The sequence below is a fragment of the Pollachius pollachius genome (genome assembly GCF_949987615.1).
Source record: "Pollachius pollachius genome assembly, chromosome: 1".
In the NCBI taxonomy this organism is placed as follows: Eukaryota; Metazoa; Chordata; class Actinopteri; order Gadiformes; family Gadidae; genus Pollachius; species Pollachius pollachius.
The window spans coordinates 13414684-13435073 of record NC_136934.1 but is presented as its reverse complement, the minus strand read 5'-3'; the positions used below and the strand labels follow the sequence as shown (position 1 = coordinate 13435073).

The window sequence follows — 20390 nt, the reverse complement described above, 5'->3', positions numbered from 1 at the left end:
TTTTCTTTACCTCTTTTGCAGGAGAGTCTGGGATGGGGAAGTCCACTCTGGTGAACAGCCTGTTCCTGACTGACCTCTACAAGGACCGAAAGCTGCTCAACGCTGAAGGTGTTTTCTTTCACAGACACACACATACACACACACACACACACACACACACACACACACACACACACACACACACACACACACACACACACATACAGCACAACAACAACACCTGAGTTTCCCTTCAGGGTTTAATAAAGTGTTATCCTATTTTATCTTGCAGAACGTATTAACCAAACTGTGGAGATCATTAAGCACACAGTAGACATTGAGGAAAAAGGGGTGAAACTCAAGCTGACCATCGTGGACACCCCAGGGTTCGGAGATGCCGTTAATAACAATCAGTGGTGAGTTCAAAGTTCGTAGTATTGACCTCTGTCAATACCTGTTTCTGATTGGATCAAATTGATGTCAAATTGTGTATGTGTGTGTGTGTGTGTGTGTGTGTTTGTGTCCTACAGCTGGAAGCCCATCACAGACTACATAGATCAGCAGTTTGAGCAGTACTTTAGAGATGAGAGTGGACTGAACAGAAAGAACATTCAGGACAACCGAGTCCACTGCTGCCTGTATTTCATACCTCCTTTTGGACACGGGTAATAATGCATTTGCACACGCACAAACACACACACACACACACACGCACACTTGCGCATGCGCACATGCACACACAAACACACACACACACACACACACACACACACACACACACACACACACACACACACACACACACACACACACGCGCACACACAGACGCACACACACACATGCACGCATACGCCTATGTCAATATTTGGACTGGATCTTTTGAAGTTACAGTAAAAACATTCATTTAAATTCATATCTTGTTTAGTAATAGCATAAAAATTCCACAAATGTAGCTATTTTATGCAATACTATTATTTTGCATTCAAGTGGGATTGTTATTCTAAAATGTTCATATGAAATCTCCCGTTACATTGAAGGCTGTGTTACGCTTTACAGGCTGCGTCCCGTGGATGTGGAGTTCATGAGAGCTCTTCATGAAAAGGTCAACGTAGTTCCACTCATCGCTAAAGCTGACTGCCTCACACCAAATGAGATCAAGAAGCTCAAAGACAGGGTGAGCAGAGCTCAATGTGTCTTTGTGTATGGGTGTGTGTGTGTGTGTGTGTGTGTGTGTGTGGGTGTGTGTGTTTATTTTTTTTTGTGCCTACTTGTGTCAACATACTTTTACCTGTGCCTGTGTCTGCGTGGTTTTAGATACGAGAGGAAATTGAGAAATTTGGCATTAAAGTGTACCAGTTCCCCGAGTGTGATTCTGATGAGGACGAGGAGTTCAAACAGATGGATAAAGAGCTAAAGGTGAGTGAGCCTGCAGGAACATTTACATTTCTATGTCTCACAGAGAAGTTGCATGTTGTTATTCACCAGTAGGCCCCCTTAGTTGCAACAACTGGTGGAAGAAGTACTTTATATTGATGTAAATGTGAATGTTCCCCATTCGATACTATGGTAAACTCATAATAATACTGTTTGATATAACTATATTTAAATAACAAAAGTCCGTAAAAAGTTGATATTTTTGCACATATATAGAGTGACTACATATGTGGTAATCTGTTGTTTAAGAATAACCTTTTTTCCAAACCTTGGTTCGTCTTTTAGATGTCCTAGTAATTTAGTGTATTTGACAGTAAAGAGTTTCAGTAGCATTTCGATTTTTTTGCAGAGTATTTGTAGACACTGTTTCCAGGAGTATGTTGCTACGTTCACTTGAATGGTTCGAGCGGTCTGTCCCCCGCTTGAATCAAGGTCGTCCATACGGCAGTGTCCCTCCGACGTGTCTCTGTGTCTCTGTGTGTAGGAGTGCACTCCCTTTGCGGTCATCGGCAGCAACACAGTGGTGGAGGCTCGCGGCCAGAGAGTCCGAGGCCGACTGTACCCCTGGGGCATCGTGGAAGGTACTCCCCCCACACCTGGTAGCCCTGCATCGGGCAGCGCTATTAATATCATACAAGAGGAAACTTTATAGCAGCAGAGGATCGTGTTTATGGCAGCGCAATGAACAGTGCACAAGAGAATGCAAGCAGATAAATAAAATGTGAATACCAATTTGAATACACAACGTTATGATTCTGATTCTGACTCTGATGACGTTATTGATCCCGGAGGAAATTATTTCTTAGAGTTGCTCAGTTCAAGCCAGAAATATCAGCCAAAATAGAATAACTGAAGGATAAATAAATAAGGATATCACCATGAAATTATGGATTCTATGTCTCTCTCTCATTCTCTCTCTCTCATTCTCTCTCTCTCTCTCTCTCTCTCTCTCTCTCTCTTTCTCTTTTTTCTCTCTCTCTCTCTCTCTCTCTCTCTCTCTCTCTCTCTCTCAGTGGAGAACCAATCCCACTGTGACTTTGTGAAGCTGAGGAACATGCTGATCCGCTCTCACATGCACGACCTGAAGGATGTGACCTGCGACGTGCACTACGAGAACTACAGGGCCCAGTGTATCCAGGAGATGACAAGGTGTGTGTGTGTGTGTGTGTGTGTGTGTGTGTGTGTGTGTGTGTGTGTGTGTGTGCATGCATGCACGTGGGTGTGTGTGTGTGTGCTGCGTCCACGTGTGTATTTTCGTGCATGAGCTTGTGTCTATCTGTGCCTGTGTGCGCTCGCGCGCCATGTTGGCTCTCACTCGTGTGTAGGGTAAGGGGGGCTGTGGGTCATGTAGTGCCGGTCTTGTTGGTTTAAACGCGTGGCGTAAACGCTGTGTTCACTGCTGATTCCTGCAGATTACACGTTGTGATATGATTGTTCTTCCAACTCCATGTGTCTCCCAGTAAACTGGCTCAGGACAACCGGATGGAGAGCCCCATCCCCATTCTCCCCCTGTCCACTCCGGATGCGGAGACAGAGAAACTCATCAAGATGAAAGACGAAGAGGTACATGGCTGACATGGCTGTTTACACCATGATGCATTGGCCCGCCATGTACAATATAGTCTAATACAATCCATGTAAAACAAAGTACATGTTCTATGTTTATAATGCAATATATCATGACACAACATGGCATGATATAATGTGACATGACATGACATGACATGATATAATATAAGGGGATATGAGAGCACATGATTCATTTGTTTTATTATTTTTAGGTGCTACTTTTAGTTAACCTGACACGCCACATGGTTTGTTATCAAGAACCATCAGGAAAGTCATCCTTGGAAAGTGTTTGGAAAAGGGTCAGCTCTTTCAAATAAAAATGTTTGCAGGTGATTGGATGAATAATCTGCATATTACCATCCATCAGGTATCACGTAGATTGACTAGTTCCTCTTAGGTTCCTCTCAGGACGCCAATTAGTCCTAGAAAAATGGATTACCGCATGATCATGATCTTGCAAATCAAGCTAAACATTAAGAATCCCATGGTCTAAATTCAGACAACAACTTTAATCGGTATACCAGACCAACCAATTTAGGAACTTACAAACTAAGGAACACAACGATATATGTGCCCTTCCTCATCCTCCTCTTCCTCTCTGTTTGCAGTTGAAAAGGATGCAAGAGATGCTGAACAAGATGCAGCAACAGATGCACGAGAAAGATCAGTGACGTCTGACAGTGCGCAGAGCTGGCACTACAGCGGCACCTTCTGTACAAGGCCCGAACTGCAGTCAGACTTTGCAACGGCACTTAACGCAACTCAAAACGAGTGATATATTTTGACAAGTGACAGCTGTACATGTGATCTCATGGTACTTGGTGCTTTGTATATTCGGTCTGCCTGAAAGACTGTGCTATATTGGAGGGTATTTTTGGAGCCTTTTCCCCCAGTTTGGTTGGACCCCCTTGCTGTGGTTAGTTCTAACATATATAATATAAATGTGTAATTTAAATTACTACTCAATGTTTCTAATTTATAAATTCTATGCTAAACTTTTTGGATATTTCATCAGGGTATGACTATTTGTGCTATAAAATGCTTTGTAAGGTAGCTTAGTTTTATGATGTTTGCTAAACATAGTCTTTTTTATTGTGTGTATGTGAGAGTGAGTGCATGTGTGTGTGCCTGTGTGTGTGTGTGTGTGTGTGTGTGTGTGTGTGTGTGTGTGTGTGTGTGTGTGCGAAACATCCTCCATCTCCTATAAATATTGTCTGATATATATATTCTTAAGAGTCCGTCCATAATGCATTTTTGTAGCGTTACTACAATAACTTTTATTTTAACTGATACATAAGAACAAAAAAAAATGATGTTTCCCTTGTTTATTGTGTTTGACTGCCTGAACATTTTCTTTCAATCTTTTTACATTTGCCGGTCTATGTTAAAATGCACTTATTGCCAGTGGCTAAATGTGAACGAAAGGGCTTATGAGGTTGCTACGGTCACGTACGTAGTGCATGTGAGAGCATGCTACAGTTAACTCTGTCGCTGGTTAGTATAACCATGAGACCTGACCAGACCCTGTGTCTCCTTCAAATGCATCATGATCTTTGTTTTGTTGAAGCATACATACCGGTTAAATATATAGATCAAACCTAAGGAACAAGTTGACATTTCTCTATTGACAACGCAAGTTTTGTGTGTGAGGAGATACATTGTACAGTGTTTGTTTGTGTGTGTATGCGTGAGTGAGCAAACGTATGTGTATGCATGCGCTTGTATGTGTGCGTGTGTGTGTGAGTGCGTACGTACAAGCGTGTGCACGCACGTCTGTGTGTGTTCACATGCGCTTTGGTGTGATAAAAGTGCTGTATCCTACCTGTTCCACCCTTAAGGCTGTGACCTCCATCTGCCTGAGCTGTGCTGTAGGTCTCAGGTTGTCACTTGTTCCCGAGCTATGACCCTATGGCAAATAAACAGACTGGAATCACAAACCTTTGAACTTTGATCTCAATGCATTTTTTTGGGCGCATTGTTTGTGTATTTATAGTTCTATGATGACACATGGAGGGGAAAGGGAGAATGGGATATTGTTTTTGATGGCACATAAAGATTAACATAGTAGGGTGAAGAGTAAAACTAACCATTTACCATAATAGAACAACTTAATCTCAAAACAATACAACCGAGCATTCATGCTTTGGTGCATTTATATAAAGGACCTGCTGAATATGATGCCTTTAAAGTCGGTTTAAACCACAACACTGGCGGGAAATGCCCCTCCATATCTGACATGTACTCCAGCCAAATATGCTGATGCATGAGTAGATTCATGCTGTCACCATGTCACTACCAAAGGCGGTTTCAGACACTTCCTCTGTCTGCCTCAGACTTATCTATTTGTGTGTGTGTGTGTGTGTGTGTGTGTGTGTGTCTGTGTGTGTGTGTGTGTGTGTGTGTGTGTGTGTGTGTGCGTGCGTGCGTGTGTGTGTGTGATACTTTTGACATCATTCAACAGGGAGCTTTATCAGTAAGGGCCAGCTGGACGTCCCACAAACAGTGACAGAGTCCCACACACCGATCTTGTCAAAGAAAAGCTAGGACACACAACTGTGAACCGACTGCATACGCAAACTCAAGAAGGTAAATAACTCTTGAAACATTCAATTATTTTGAAGATATAATTACACTGACTTAACCATGATGCATACAAAGGTGTGGTTTAATATTTGTTTAAGATGGTCGGTTGAAGTCCTAGTTTTTCCAGGTAATAGGTCAGTGCTTTATATTTAGAATACACATTTGCTTATTCTGTTTGATATACTTGTTTGGAAATACTGTGTTCAGGGTCACCATCTGGTTAATAATTATATTTCATTTCTAGACGTGTTATTTTGCACTTTGGTGTAGGCCAGTTGTGTAATAAAACTGCAATTAAACACGTGATCATGCCTTATATAATTAATCAAACCCGTAGACGTTTTGAGGCTTTCATTTTACATTTAATTCAGTGATAACCCTCTATTAAAAATAATTTACGATTTTATTATTTTCAACCAGACTGTTTTTCATTTGGAGCATTGTGGAGGAAACTCTTTATGATAAAAGACTGCATTTATCATATGTGTTCTTATCAGTCTTTGACACGTTCCCTTGGCATCCTTTACTGGATATATATATATATATATATATATATATATATATATATATATATATCATACATCAATATTTGTTATTTTCCAGGACATATCTGCTTAGTTGTTAAATTCTCCTAAATTGTGTTGGTCGTATTGTCCCGTATGACTGGACTCATCTACTAAATGTTGATCAACAATTATTAAAAAATGTTCCTCTTTCCTTTTGCAACTATCTGTTCTCTTCTCTCCTGTCCTCTTCTGACCTCATCTCATTTGTTCCCTTCCCATCAATTATATTCTTCTCCTTATCTCCTCTCCTCCTCTCATATCCTTTCCCCTCCTATCTTCTCTTCTCTCTCTCACGCTCTTCTCCTCTCTTCTTCTCTCCTCCCTTCTCCTCTCATCTCCCTCTCTTTTCTTCTCCTCTCTTCTCCTTTCCTCCCTTCTCCTCTCAACTCCTTCTCTTCTCCTCTCTCCTTCTCTCCTCCCTTCTCCTGTCATCTCCCTCTCTCCTCTCTCCTCTCATCTCCCTCTCTCCTCTCTCCTCTCATCTCCCTCTCTCCTCTCATCTCCCTCTCTCCTCCCATCTCCCTCTCTCCTCTCTCCTCCTCCTCTCCCTCCCCCTCCTCTCCCTGCCCACTCCTCAGAGTGAGCAACGACATGATGGACCTTTTGCTCTTCAGTTTGCTCTTCCTGCTTGGAGTCAAAGGGCAAGAGTCATCTGTGTGCCCTCAATCTTGTACCTGCAACCAGGGTCGCGTCAACTGCAGCCACAAGTCCCTCACCAGCTCAATGCTCCCCTCCCATTTTCCGCCTGGTACAACCCAAGTCAATCTCAATAACAACCTGTTGACCATCCTACCCAATGGGCTGTTGGACGACCTGCCCAACCTCCACTCCGTCACTCTCCATGGCAACCTGTGGGCATGCGACTGCGGGGTGCTCTATCTGCGAGCCTTGCTCACCCGTCAGCCCAGCAGCGTTCTCTTACCCCTCAACGTCAGCTGCACTTCCCCTCCCAGCCTGAGTGGGAGACTGGTGATGCACCTGACCGAGGAGGAGGTGCTGGAGTTTTGTCACTACTGGTACTGTGACCTGGCGCTGGCCTCCCAGGTGTGCCTGTTTGTGTTTGTGCTGGTGCAGGTGCTGATCCTGGCGGCCGTCATCGTCTTTTTAAGGAGGTTTGAGAGACTGTCGAGGGAAGCGAGGAGAACCAAAGTGGAGACCTCTGCATTTGGCGAAAGTGTGATGGATGTGATGGATCCCCTTATCATGCCTATAGCTCATTAAATGATGCTGAAGGAGCATGTTGTTGTTTTAGATGTTATAAATGCCCTATATTTTGATTTAGGCACAACCAACTGTAACTCCAAAGTTGAGTCTACTCAGTTCATTTAATTAATCTTTAGACATTCTTACAGAGGTGGGTAGAGTAGCCAAAAAATGTACTCAAGTAAAAGTATTGTTACTCTAAGACTATAAAAATATGAGGGGAATCAAAGAGCATTCTGTTACACTTGATATACTGTATACTGCTTTATATTACAAGATTTTTTTTATTTAGATGTCATATTTGCGTTGTGCATCATTACAATTTATTTCATTATTAAAATATTAAATCCTTTATTAGTATCACATATTCATATTTTAAAATGTTTTAAATAAAAATCATATAAATATATTTTACACTGCTGTACTCGTAATAAATTGTTCATGCAAGAAAGTCAAATGGCAATCGAGTGTCTTGCCTTCTGTGATGTTCAATGGAAGCACATTTTATAGCGGAACCTTTACATAGGAGTTGTTCGTTCGCGGACGACTATCCGCTGGGGACAAACGTGAGATTTGTTTACACGTGAGATCCGAAGCCTGTGCTGGTTCTAATTTCGTATACTATATATACGCTGTTGATGAAGTGTTCTGTGCTGCACTGAATAAAAGGTACACCTTTCATTGTTGTCGTTTATAACATTTCTGTTAAAAGAAAACATAACAATTCCGGTGTTTAGCGTCCTAGCAAACAATGTACATATACATCTTACGTTTTTGTTGAATGGTTAACGTCACACATAATCTGGTCATGTTAAGAATTCCAAACTGTATTAAATATTATTATTACGCATACAATCCTCTGGTATATGATTGATTAACTCGCATTTTATGTCCAAGATGGGGCGACTGAGAAAGAAGTACAACTGGAAGGGAAGGCAACAAAATGAAAGTCAATCTCCAGGAGGCGATGGGTCGACAGATGTGGTAGTCGAACTAGGAGGTGAGAATTACGATGATATGTGATGGCATTACCAGAATGATGCCCTATGAGCCCATCACTAAATACTAACCCTGGATTCGATCCAACAGGTGGGGAGAAACTAAAGGGTGTGGATACCTGCAATGCCCTGGTCCTACCTTCCAACAAAGCTAAGAAGAAGACAGTTGCAGAGAAGCCGATTTCAAAGAAGAAGCCCCTAACCAAAAAGCAGAAGAAACAGCTGGAAAGGGTGCTCGTTGTTAAGGAAAAGAAAGTCCAGGTATGTGATGGTCCTCAAGCAGGAATACCGTGCATCCATGTTCTCTGAGAAAAAAATTAAAACCATATCATAGTTTAGTCCCACCCAAATACCTCTTATTTCACTCACACTGTTAACCTCAGTTCTGAACTCTGCTACTGTCTACTCGCGTAGCAGCAGCTGATACATTCTTGAAAGTGTCTACATAAGACCCATCAACATTTTCTCATGATATTCTTCTGATACAGAGAGCAGGCATATTGGCCAAGTTGGCAGAGTTTCAACTTCCGGAGTCTGAGCTGAAGATGCTGTACACCACCGCCAAACTGGGAACAGGAGACAAGCTTTACCAGAACAAAGGGTGTGTACTTATGCTTATACATGCAATATTGATGTTAGGAAAAAACAGCAAGAATCAATACAATTCCTATGAGTCTACTGCGAAATTCGAATAGCAGCTTTTTTTGGACTTTTCTCAGGATGACTGATGAGGTGGAAGATGGAGGCACAGCGCCAAAGATAAGCAGCCTTAGTGGAGTGAACAGGAAACGCAAATGGAAAGAAGAAGTGGAAGAGGAGGCAGAGGAACAGCAGGGAGAGGAGAGCAGCGGTGCGGACACTTCCTCTGACGATGACGGCGGGGATGAAGGAGAAGAAAATGTGGCAAAATCTGAGCACCAGGTCTCCGTCGGTCAGGAGACAGACGTCAAGCAGGAGCCTAAAGAAGAAGAGGCAGTTGCACAAAGTAGTGAGCCAAAGGAGGTGGAAAAGTCTACTCAGAAGCCAAAGGATATCCCTGTCATAAAGCCATCCCAGCCGGCTGTGTTTGTTCCGGTTGATAGAATGCCAGAAATACAGGTACAATGTCAATTCATGATCCACTTCTCATCTGAATTCCCTCCTTAAATCTTGGCTGCCAAAATCCTAGAAAAAATAAAATTAATTTCTTCCTAGGTTCATAATTGATGTTACACTTATTCCAACCAAATATCAAATGGCTGTTTCCACTGCAGATTATTTAATTCATGTTTCTGTCATAGTGGTTGTTGTTTTTGTGCAAGGAGTTCATTAAAGGGTTTGCTTGTTCCACAGGAAGCTCGATTAAGGCTTCCAGTGCTGGCAGAGGAGCAGGTAATCATGGAGGCTGTGAGGGAGAACCCTTGTATTGTCCTCTGTGGAGAGACAGGAAGTGGAAAGACCACGCAGATGCCTCAGTTCCTGTACGAGGCCGGTTATGCCAGGTAAATGCCACTATTTTCGTGTCATCGTAAATCATTATGTTATTATCAACCTCTTAAAATTATACAATGGGATTATATAGGTCATATTTAAGTCAAATCAATGCCCAAGACCATATTCTAATTACTATATGCCACCATGTAACATTACACCATAAAAAATCATCATCATCGTTATATTTAGGCTTTATAATTAAGCCCAAAACAAACGTCCCCTCTGGAACAGCCAGTCAATATCCAGCTTCACTCATCAAATCAGTATTTTTTTTTCATGTTTTCTCCAGTGGAAAAGGGATAATCGGCATCACAGAACCCAGGAGAGTGGCGGCTGTCAGCATGTCCCAACGAGTGGCCATGGAAATGAACCTTCCCACACAGTAGGGTTCTTCTCCCCCAAGTTGTAGATCTAATGTGTTAAGTGTGTTCTGAAACCAATAAACATTGTATTTTTTTTCTTGTAAGCATTTTTGTTAAAAAAAAAATCATTTAGTTAAAAAATTCTCTCTTGAGAATATGAAAGTAACACAATTACTTATTACTAAATATTGAGCACCTTTTTCAATTACAAATCCTTTTGCCGTGGTGTATTTCTGTTCTAACATGGGGTGTGTTGTGTTTTTAGAGTGGTATCCTACCAGATTCGTTATGAAGGGAATGTGACCACTGACACAAAGATTAAGTTCATGACTGATGGTGTTTTGCTGAAGGAAATTCAAAAGGTAGGTTTAGAAATGATGGTTAGGAGCAACTTCGAGTGCTATGTATTGAAACAAAAGTGGAAACACTATCTTCAGGCAAGCAGGCAAATTAATGAAAATAGTAGAAATGTACTTTTCAGATGACAATATTCCTCATTCTTTATCTTCCTGGCTCTCTAGGATTTCCTGCTCCAACACTACAGTGTGATAATCATAGACGAAGCCCATGAAAGGAGCGTATACACAGACATCCTGATTGGCTTGCTGTCTCGTATCGTGCCGCTCCGAAACAAGGTAAGGGCGTTTCTATTTATGCACAGATGTGACTTATGGGATTCAATAGAAAATATGTGTATTGCTTTTGAAAAAGTGAGTAGACCACTCTTCTGCATCTCTCTTGTTCTTTTTGGTAACCATGGTTGGCTTGCCATGGCTTCAGTTATTATCTACTTCCATTCAACCATGCACTCTGTGCCACTAACAATACAGTCCACATCCCATGCTGAGCCTTTAGTTGACCCATTATGGGCGATGACAGTCCATCCCTGCTGTGTTTTGGTGCGTTGAACGTCCCTCTGGAGCTGCGCAGGGTCAACCTAACCTGTGTGTTGATTGGGGCTACCCCTCCAGAAAGGCCTGCCCATGAAGCTGATCATCATGTCGGCCACTCTGCGGGTGGAAGACTTCACGGACAACAAGAAGCTGTTCCCGTCCCCGCCGCCAGTCATCAAGGTGGACGCCCGCCAGTTCCCCGTCAGCATCCACTTCAACAAGCGCACGCCCATGGAGGACTACGTTGGAGAGATCTTCCACAAGACCTGCAAGATCCACCGCATGCTGCCGCCAGGTACCCGCACGACCCTGCCCGGGTTAGGCACGCAGAGCTGGGTAGATAAGACGGGTTTCCTGCCTTAGTGCGTTCTCTGTATAACACGTTGTGATTGACTGGATATGGACCTCTTCCAAAAGGTGGCATTCTGGTGTTTCTGACTGGCCAGGCAGAGGTCCACGACGTGTGTAGGAGACTGAGGAAAGCATTCCCTTTCAGGAGGTCTATCACAGACACAGGTGAGAATACGAAAACACACACACTCAATCCGTCTTGTTCATAACCAGAACGCCTCTAATCAGGCTATGCTTTGGTCAGGTGAGGAGGAGGAGACCTTCAAGGATAGTAGGAGGTTTAAGAAGGACAAGCAGAAGCAGGCTGTGGTAAGACCATAAAACTTATTGTCCTTTTCAATAAGAATAACACGTTATTGGGGGGTGAGGATAGGAGGTACACAACCTTTCCAATAGGTATCCTTGAGCCCGATTCCCCATGCTCTACCTGCTCCTTAATGATGTGCACAGGAGTTCATGTCGCATTCAGTCATCACATATATGATAGTGGCCCCTGTTATCGCGGATGGACTCAAACATACTATGTGTGTTTCCTCTCCGGTGCCCAGGCCCTGCCGCGGATCCACCTGGACAACTACTCTGCCTTGCCCGTGGACGAGGGCGACGAGGACCGGCTGGCGGGGGTCGATGACGGCGAGTGCGGCTACGAGGGCTGTGAGCTGGACCTAGGGGAGGACGAGGGAGACCCGGGTAAGACCCACCGTGGACTGGACGCATCCAAAAGGACCCATCTCCAGAATTAATGATTCATATATTTATTAGTTATATATTTCTGTTTCTGTTTATTATATTAATGGAGGTTGTCTTTTGTTGTTTTTGTAGATGAGAAGGCAGATCCATCCATTCCCCTCTATGTCCTGCCCCTCTACTCACTCTTAGCCCCCGAGCAGCAGGCAAAGGTAAGCAGGTTGCCCTGAACACTCAATTACATAACGAGAAAGAAAACCAGATAGGCTACATGGAGAAATATAACTCCTGTCTGTAAAGCCAATATAATGTAATACACAAATAAAGCCGCTGATGATGTATCCATGCATTCCTAATTCAAATATGAGCTTTGCTGACCTTTCTTGTATCTAAACACATTTTGTGAATACATGAGTAACACAAATATAATAGTGCCAGACAAGGGACTACTGCTAGGAATTATTTTTCCACATTGTGGGTTATTTATTAATTGTTACAATCATTTCTGGTCCTTCATTCTGATCGGCTCAAAGACGTTGTAAAATAATCTGTAAACCCTCATCTGCATAGCAATCCTTTTTATAATGAATGTGCCGCCGCTCTCATAGTATCTAGCCTGTGTTGCTTGGCAACCATTTGAAACCACAGCCTCTCATTGCCTATTGCTTAATTTCTACCTGTGCAGGTGTTCCAGCCCTCTCCGGCTGGAACCCGCCTCTGTGTGGTGGCCACCAACGTGGCCGAGACCTCCCTCACCATCCCTGGGATCAAGTACGTGGTGGACTGCGGAAGGGTCAAGAAGCGCTTCTACGACCGCGTCACCGGGGTCTCCTCCTTCAAGGTGTCATGGACCTCCCAGGCCTCAGCCAATCAGAGGGCCGGCAGAGCTGGCCGCACGGAGCCGGGACACTGCTATAGGTCAGGCACCGTAAGGTGTTGAGGTCATGAGTCCCGCCTCCTGCTCCAGAGAGTCCCTCTCTTCAGTGGCTGGCTTATTGACACGGGTGAATGTACAACTACAGTATGTTTTTCTTGTTGTTTTTGTAGGCTGTTCTCATCCGCAGTGTTTGGGGACTTCAGCGAGTTCTCTGAGGCGGAAATCACCCGCAGGCCTGTAGAAGACCTGGTTCTGCAGATGAAGGATCTCAACATTGATAAGGTCAATGAAGAAGAAGAATCCAAACCAGGCTTGCAGCCTCCACATTTGCAACAGAGAGATCTTCCTTGTGTATTGTACTGAATATCTGTGTGTGTATTTCAGGTGGTAAACTTCCCCTTCCCCACCGCTCCCTCTGGTGAGGCCCTTATGGCAGCCGAGCAGCTGTTGGTCTCACTGGGAGCTCTGGAGGAACCGCCGCGCACTGGAAGGTAGAAGTCTCTCTCTTCATTTGTTTCCTCGCTTTCTCTCCCTCTACTCGCATCGAAATTGCCAAAGAAATGTACGCTGATGGAGAATGCCAGCCCCTAATAGTCTGACTCTCGTATAGGCGATGAGGAAGTTAACGATGAGGCAGGGTTGTATTGGTTTATATAACACATATTGTACATTGAATTTCGCTCACACTATCATTATCACATTGTTTGACCTTCTTTCAAAATGTTCCCTTTCCAAGGGTCCAAGACATAGAGCGAGCCAAATTGAGTTGCCCCGTCACGCCGCTGGGCAGGGCCATGGCCTCGTTCCCTGTGGCTCCCCGCTTTGCCAAAATGCTAGCCCTAGGGAGGCAGCATGACTGCCTGCCGTATGTCATCGCCGTGGTGGCGTCCATGACGGTCCGGGAGATATTCGAAGACCTTGAAAGGTGGGCAGCTGCACGTCAAATACATTCTTTTTTTTAATTTCATGGTTTGTTGGGTTTAATCTACGGCTGAACGATTAATCGAATTCAAATCGAAATCGCGATGTAATAGAACGCGGCTGCAATTAAAAAAAAAACAAAAAAACTGATTTGTTACCGTTACACATACCGTTTTTTTTTTTAATATTACAATTCAATAGTTAAAGAAGTTTATAATATCAATTCATCTCAACACATCGGCCTGGCCTAAAGGAAAGAGCAGTTTTTATGTTGACTGCTTCCAATGTTGTGTTGGTCATACATACATTTTTAGTGAATAATACCCAACATAAGCAACTTAATAAATTATAAAAATCACACGTTAAATCGCAATCGCAATATTGGTCCAAATAATCGCAATTACATTATTTCCCCAAATCGTTCAGCCCTAGTTTAATCGGCCCATCGCCATTCTCTTCTGGCCTCCTCAGGCCTGCAGCGAGTGAGGACGAGAGCTCGAAGCTGGCCCAGAACAAAGCTCGCCTGATGCAGATGAGGAGGCTGTGGGCGGGCCAGGGCCCTTCACTGCGCCTTGGGGACCTCATGGTCCTGCTGGGTACCCAACATTTACTCACACGTCGATAATCTCATGCTGTCCAACGTTTGTTTTGTAGTTCGTCGTTATATGATTGTTGCATTAAATGCATATGTAACTTCATATAAGCTTGTGTGTGTGTGTAGGTGCCGTAGGGGCGTGTGAGTATGCTGGCTGTACACCCCAGTTCTGTGAGACGAATGGCCTGAGGTATAAAGCCATGGTGGAGATCCGGCGACTCAGAGGACAACTCACCAACGCAGGTACAAACACACGCACACTATACACACGCACAAGTATGCACTCTATACATTTACACTTGCGTAACAATTGTCTGTTTATTCTATTACCAGTGAACGCAGTGTGTTCAGAGGTGGGCGTGTTTGTGGATTCCAAGATGGCGCCACCAACAGAAAGCCAGGTCATTTGTTTGCGTCAGATATTGCTGGCTGGACTGGGGGACCATCTCGCAAGACGCATACGAGAAGAGGAAATACTGGATCCAAAATGGAAGAATGGATACAAGGCAAGTACAACGACAATACATTGGGTATCTTGAGACTTTTGACCATTCACTCCTTTTTTTCCACTTTCAATCAGCTTAATATGTCTGAAAAGCGTCAATCCTTTGCCTTAGACCAAGAGCTTGAGGAGAGAAGGATATTTGGCATACTGAACATTTGATGCAAACCTGGTTAAATGCCTATTCATGGATTACAAACAAATCAGCTTTTTATTTCCGTTTCCAGACACCTCTTCTGGATGACCCAGTGTTCATCCACCCCAGCTCTGCCTTGTTCAAAAAAAAACCGGAGTTCGTGGTCTACCAGGAGGTCATGGAGACGACCAAAATGTACATGAGAGGTAAATGTGGATGAAGATCATACCTCCGTCTATTGCGGTGGTGTTGTCTAGACTCTAGAGCTCTCTGCTGTAGAGTAACGGAGAGGGACTTGTATGGCGATACACACCAAAATGTGTTTTTTAACCATTATGCTGAATTCAAAGTCCATCTGCTTGTGTTCCTAAGTCGTGTCAGCGGTAGAGCCGGAGTGGATCCCCCAGCTGCTGCCCCAGTACTGCCATTATGGACCTCCCCTGGAGACGCCGGCCCCATGGCTCTGTCCCTCCACAGGCACCATCAGATGCCACTGCGCCAGCACGTTCTGTAGGTCCCCTTTCTCTGTAGCCCCGCTCCATCATCAACCCATCTTCTCAGACCAAAACAGACCCTTTTTACGTCTGAGAAGCATCCATTACATCATTTTAACAGCTCCACATCTGTTGTTAATATCAACGCTCCAGTGAACGTAGCGCATCGCGCCACACTAAGTGCTAAGGGGATTGCTTATGGCTACGAATAATTACAACTTTCAAACCTTTAACGTTATTATTCATAAAAACTCCCGCTATCCCAAAAGCATGTTAGGCAACCCTATGTATGCATCAGGCAGCCCCAAAGTGGGGTCCTGTCCCCGCGGGGGAGAGAACGCTTGTTTAACGTAACCCTGTCTGCCTCTCCATCAACTCTGCTATCTTTTGCAGATCGTGTGGCGTGGCCGCTGCCTGCAGTGGAGAAAGCCTACCCAGAAGGCCTAGACCGATACAAGCTTTTTGCCAAGTTTCTCCTCGAGGGAGAGGTACAGCAGCACATCCGGCTCATCTCCAATCTTCAGTGCTTTCCTGCTTGAGCACCTTAATAACCTTGCGTCCTATGTATTTTGTAGGTGTGTCTCAAGCTGAAGAAAAACCGCAGCGTGCTTCTCTCAAACCCTTCAATCATGATGAAGGCGTGGGCGAAGTAGGTTTCAAAGTGCTGTTGAATTATCATGCCCATTACTTGCTGCATGTACCTCTTGATAATAAAAAAAATTCTGACTATTCTTGCTATGCTTCTACAGACTCCAGCCAAGGACTGAAGCTTTGCTGGTAGAACTGGCGTCCAAGAAAGTTGACTGCCGAGATGCCCTTTTGGCAGTTTGGAAGGAGAAAGAAAAATGTAAGGTCAAAAGAGAATTGGTTGTATTTGAATCTTTAAAGTACATCATTATGCACATACATACATGCCTGCCCTGCTTGATAATAGGCCATCTAACTAAGCTCTTTTTGTCCTGTCCTCTCTTTCCTTTAAGTCCTCCTATCTGCGTACTGCCAGTGGCTACCTGAATCCGTACATCAGGAAGTGGCTAAAAGTTGGCCACCTGCATAAAGGAATAGATCAACCTATTCAGGAAGCCAGCTGAGGATGATTAATTTCAGAGACTTCTGACCAAGAGACACGACACCCCCAAGTCATAGTGAATTCCAGATCCTGTTGCCATTCATCAAGTGTTTCTCCTACTCCTTTTACAACTTCCTCTTACAGTTTCACCTTTTATATATCTGAATTGTACAAACAAAATGTTTTATCCCTGTTATGACTTCTAACTGTGTGTAACAGTAGATTGTTGTCAAGCCTATCAGATTCTGTCTTTGTAAGACCCAATAAAAATGTGGCTTTGAGTAAGATTGGGAGGGATTTTTGTGTGTCAAGCATTTGCATTATAAAACAATTGTTAAAGAAGAGCTCTCTAAATATACCAATATATCATACCTTAGTCAATTTTTAGATGGATTTTTGTCAAATATATATTGACTCATGGAAAGAGCACTATTGGAAAGGAAGGAAGGCCTATGTGCAATAAATGGTCTAGCATCTGAATATAGTCCTTTAGGCACAATCTAAAATGATGCTTTGCTGATTAATTTTTACAAAAAGTATTTAAAAACTTTCTAAAAGGCTGTTTTAATATCATCAGTGGTCTGGTGGGAGAATTTTGATAATATTATTGGCATTACTATAGCTATTGTATATTATATAGATGGTATTGTAATTGAAAACATTTTAGATCTACTATTATATTACTAATGTAATGTATTTATTTATATTTTTAGGCTAATTCGATTGACTATACCTGTGTGTTTATTATAAATATACCAGCGCTCTTTAAATATTATATAAATGTTCTATGACCTATACTATATCATGAGTCGGAGCCACCGATTGGATTGCAGTTAATGTCGTCACTTTTGGTTGCCGTTCACTTCCGGGTTGAACGGAAAACAACAATTGTATATTGGTCCGACTCTGTTGTTTCATATTTGGACCCAACAAAACATCTTTATTTGAGGCTACCTCAACCCAGTCCGACCAAAATGGTAAGTACCCGTCATTATGACATCTTTAAACACTGGAGAGTCTTAACATTGGAGATCCCAGCGCTGGACATGAGCAGAAGTGGCTGTTCAATATGTTTCACTGAAAGATGCCCTGTCATGATATATAACCTAATAGTATGTGTCCTACCCAATGATGTACCTTGTTCACATCCAGGTACACTGTGGGTTTCTTTACCATGAGTTTTAAAATATTTGTTCTCTTATTGACAGTTTTCCTTCAACGTATTCGACCACCCGATGCAACGGGGATTGCAGAATCGGTTCTCCACTCAGTACCGCTGTTACTCTGTGTCAATGCTGGCAGGCCCCAATGACAGATCCGACGTTGAGAAAGGGGGCAAAAGTAAGACCTTATACCTCATACCTAATCAACATGGACGTTTTCCAAGAATGTGCCATAATCAATGAAACTTTTTCCCCTTAGTTATAATGCCACCATCAGCTCTTGATCAACTAAGTAAGTCCGTCTTCTATACAGTCCTTTGACATAATAGTGTCAGATTTATTAAGGAATGTCCTAAGGGTTTTGCCTATTTCCTGTCCCATACAGGTAGGCTTAACATCACCTACCCCATGTTGTTCAAGTTAACGAACAAAAACTCTGACCGTATGACACATTGTGGTGTTCTGGAGTTTGTGGCGGATGAGGGAATCTGCTACCTCCCACACTGGGTAAGAAATAGCAACAGGTCTGAAGTGAAGGTTGAAAGGACTTTGGATGGGATAGAATTGTCAGCTCATTTGACCAAATAAAACTCATAGCTGCCTCGCTCTAGCCTGGTTTGAGTTTTTATCTGGCCTCGATACTGTTCAAATCAGTGAAAGATGTTCGGTTGATCAGTGACTTTATGGTGTTTTTCCGCTTGTTTCTGCAGATGATGCAGAATCTCCTACTGGAGGAGGGAGGTCTGGTCCAAGTGGAAAGTGTTAACCTGATGGTAGCCACCTATTCCAAGTTCCAGCCACAGAGCCCAGACTTCCTGGATATAACAAACCCCAAAGCAGTGTATGAGAATAGTGACATTAAAGATCTAGTAATGCTGAGATAGGTCATTAACATCTACAACATGCTGCAAGTGTTAAGCATATCTATTTGTGTTACAGGTTAGAAAACGCCTTGCGAAACTTTGCCTGCTTGACAACCGGGGATGTCATTGCCATCAACTACAATGAAAAAGTAATATATTTTTCTTTATGTTCATCCTTTTAATAATGTTCACCACTGTAATAATGGTAAAAAGGCCGACATGCAAGGGTAGTAAAACTTATCCCCCCCCCTTTTTTTCAGATCTATGAGCTGCGGGTTATGGAGACAAAACCAGACAAAGCTGTGTCAATCATTGAGTGCGATATGAATGTAAGACCATCTATTTGTTGGCCTTCACACAAATATATAATTATTATTAATAAGTAATACACACACTTGGCACATGCTTGAGTAAGGCTGTAGCTCAACTATAACTCTTGATGTTGTACAGGTGGACTTTGACGCTCCTTTGGGTTACAAAGAGCCAGAAAGAAGGCCTCAGCACCACGAGGAGCCTGTGGTAGGGAACCGGTGGGACCTTTTATGTGCATGTCTATTCTATACGTTTCCTTCACTCACTACAAGACCTGTGCTCTCATGTTGCCTTGCAGGAGGAGGAAGGGGATCCAAACAGCTATGCTGACATGGACCTGGGGTTCAGAGTGAGTATTGCATTGGCCAATATGTATTTCCATGAATATACCACAACATTGCAAGTCTAACCTATACTCTGTTTTCCCTTGACTATAGGCTTTCACTGGATCTGGTAATCGCTTGGATGGCAAAAAGAAGGGCATTGAGCCCAGCCCAGTCCCCATTGATCCAAATGACATCAAAAGGTCAGACATAAGGCTTGGTTTATCCTTTAATGCTATAAGTATCATTTGAAAAATAAGAATTATGAATTACAATCTGAAATAAATTTCCTGTCTCCCAACAGAGGCATTCCTAACTACGAGTACAAAGTTGGAAAGATCACCTTCATCAGAAACTCAAGACCACAGCCTAAGAAACTGACAGATGATGTAAGAAGGATTTCTGTCTTTTCCTCTCTGTTGACTAGCACATTAGTAAAGCTCCTATTAATCCATTTGGTTGATTTTTCTGTTCTGTATCAACACATTTCTAATTCATAAAAGCGGTGTCATTGAAATGTACTCATGCATACGATGATGTTGTTTCACATTCCTTACAGGAGGATGCTCTGAGCAGATTCATTGCCTTCTCTGGAGAGGGAAAGTCGCTGCGCAAAAAGGGCAGGAAGCCATGAGGATTTAATTTGAATATATTGAACTGGATTTTGTGTACAAGCGCACCACACCTACACTCAAGCAATTAAAAGTGGTATTTTGAGACAACAGGGATATGCATTTTCTGTCCCTTTTTTTTTTTTTTTATCAATGGCAGGATGGCAACAATGTTGAATTATAAATTACTCTGGCAATTACAAATTACTTATAATTGAAAGGGGTTTATTTTCTGTGTTTTTGATCTTTTTGGAGCCCTGGACAATGGCTCTTCAACCACCCGACTGCTTTTAGTGCAAGAGACCAAACTATAAATAGGACTTATGAGTTAACATTGTGAGATTTCATTCCTTGATGTGAAATTGTTTTCTTGTTTTTGTTTATTTATAGACAAAATAAAGATGTTATTCAATATAAAATGTGTGT

The 20390-nt window shown here is 42.9% G+C and overlaps 4 protein-coding genes across 6 annotated transcripts in view; all 4 read left to right on the top strand.

Annotated features, from left to right (window-relative positions):
* Nucleotides 1-3730, top strand: part of septin5a (septin 5a) — a 13386-nt gene extending 9656 nt beyond the window's left edge. For both annotated transcript variants that reach the window (XM_079737599.1, XM_079737598.1), the window contains 9 exons: nt 22-108; nt 272-395; nt 510-644; nt 1036-1153; nt 1294-1395; nt 1898-1994; nt 2427-2562; nt 2874-2976; nt 3591-3730. In XM_079737599.1, the coding sequence (XP_079593725.1) occupies nt 22-108; nt 272-395; nt 510-644; nt 1036-1153; nt 1294-1395; nt 1898-1994; nt 2427-2562; nt 2874-2976; nt 3591-3653 (965 nt within the window). In that variant the 3' untranslated portion in view covers nt 3654-3730. The remainder of the gene's footprint in view (nt 1-21; nt 109-271; nt 396-509; nt 645-1035; nt 1154-1293; nt 1396-1897; nt 1995-2426; nt 2563-2873; nt 2977-3590) is intronic.
* A 55-nt stretch (nt 3731-3785) lies between these two features.
* gp1bb (glycoprotein Ib platelet subunit beta) lies at nt 3786-7370 on the top strand. The gene is made up of 3 exons (XM_079737616.1): nt 3786-3898; nt 5444-5568; nt 6710-7370. The coding sequence occupies exon 3, from the start codon at nt 6723-6725 to the stop codon at nt 7350-7352; it is 630 nt and encodes a 209-aa protein (XP_079593742.1). The 5' UTR covers nt 3786-3898; nt 5444-5568; nt 6710-6722; the 3' UTR covers nt 7353-7370.
* Nucleotides 7371-7900: 530 nt separating this feature from the next.
* Nucleotides 7901-16950, top strand: dhx37 (DEAH (Asp-Glu-Ala-His) box polypeptide 37). Of its 2 annotated transcripts, XM_079737580.1 has the most exons (27): nt 7901-8003; nt 8232-8334; nt 8424-8593; nt 8821-8933; nt 9052-9430; nt 9665-9813; nt 10095-10187; nt 10433-10529; nt 10689-10802; nt 11139-11355; nt 11478-11576; nt 11656-11720; nt 11960-12101; nt 12234-12310; nt 12784-13016; nt 13146-13257; nt 13360-13466; nt 13712-13900; nt 14368-14492; nt 14618-14734; nt 14825-14997; nt 15221-15335; nt 15502-15639; nt 16017-16111; nt 16199-16272; nt 16373-16470; nt 16604-16950. In XM_079737580.1, exons 2-27 carry the CDS (start codon nt 8232-8234, stop codon nt 16678-16680), a joined length of 3471 nt encoding a protein of 1156 aa, XP_079593706.1. In that variant the 5' UTR covers nt 7901-8003; the 3' UTR covers nt 16681-16950. The 2 variants fall into 2 exon arrangements, with proteins under 2 accessions (XP_079593706.1, XP_079593705.1); XM_079737579.1 differs by lacking the exon at nt 7901-8003 and having other exon boundaries at nt 8156-8334.
* Nucleotides 16951-17555: 605 nt separating this feature from the next.
* Nucleotides 17556-20371, top strand: ufd1l (ubiquitin recognition factor in ER associated degradation 1). Its single transcript, XM_079729797.1, has 12 exons — nt 17556-17669; nt 17901-18033; nt 18115-18147; nt 18241-18362; nt 18566-18696; nt 18795-18867; nt 18979-19047; nt 19169-19237; nt 19329-19379; nt 19468-19556; nt 19658-19742; nt 19913-20371. Exons 1-12 carry the CDS (start codon nt 17667-17669, stop codon nt 19985-19987), a joined length of 933 nt encoding a protein of 310 aa, XP_079585923.1. The 5' UTR covers nt 17556-17666; the 3' UTR covers nt 19988-20371.
* The last annotated feature ends 19 nt before the right edge of the window (nt 20372-20390 follow it).

Coding starts and splice junctions, on each gene's coding strand:
- gp1bb (XM_079737616.1), top strand. CDS start 6,723: ATGATGGACCTTTTGCTCTTCAGTTTGCTCTTCCTGCTTGGAGTCAAA.
- ufd1l (XM_079729797.1), top strand. Junction 19,238..19,328: donor AGCACCACGAGGAGCCTGTG/GTAGGGAACCGG, acceptor GTTGCCTTGCAG/GAGGAGGAAGGGGATCCAAA. Junction 19,743..19,912: donor CTAAGAAACTGACAGATGAT/GTAAGAAGGATT, acceptor CATTCCTTACAG/GAGGATGCTCTGAGCAGATT.
- dhx37 (XM_079737579.1), top strand. CDS start 8,223: ATGTCCAAGATGGGGCGACTGAGAAAGAAGTACAACTGGAAGGGAAGG. Junction 14,493..14,617: donor GGACCTCATGGTCCTGCTGG/GTACCCAACATT, acceptor GTGTGTGTGTAG/GTGCCGTAGGGGCGTGTGAG. Junction 16,471..16,603: donor TTGGAAGGAGAAAGAAAAAT/GTAAGGTCAAAA, acceptor CTTTCCTTTAAG/TCCTCCTATCTGCGTACTGC.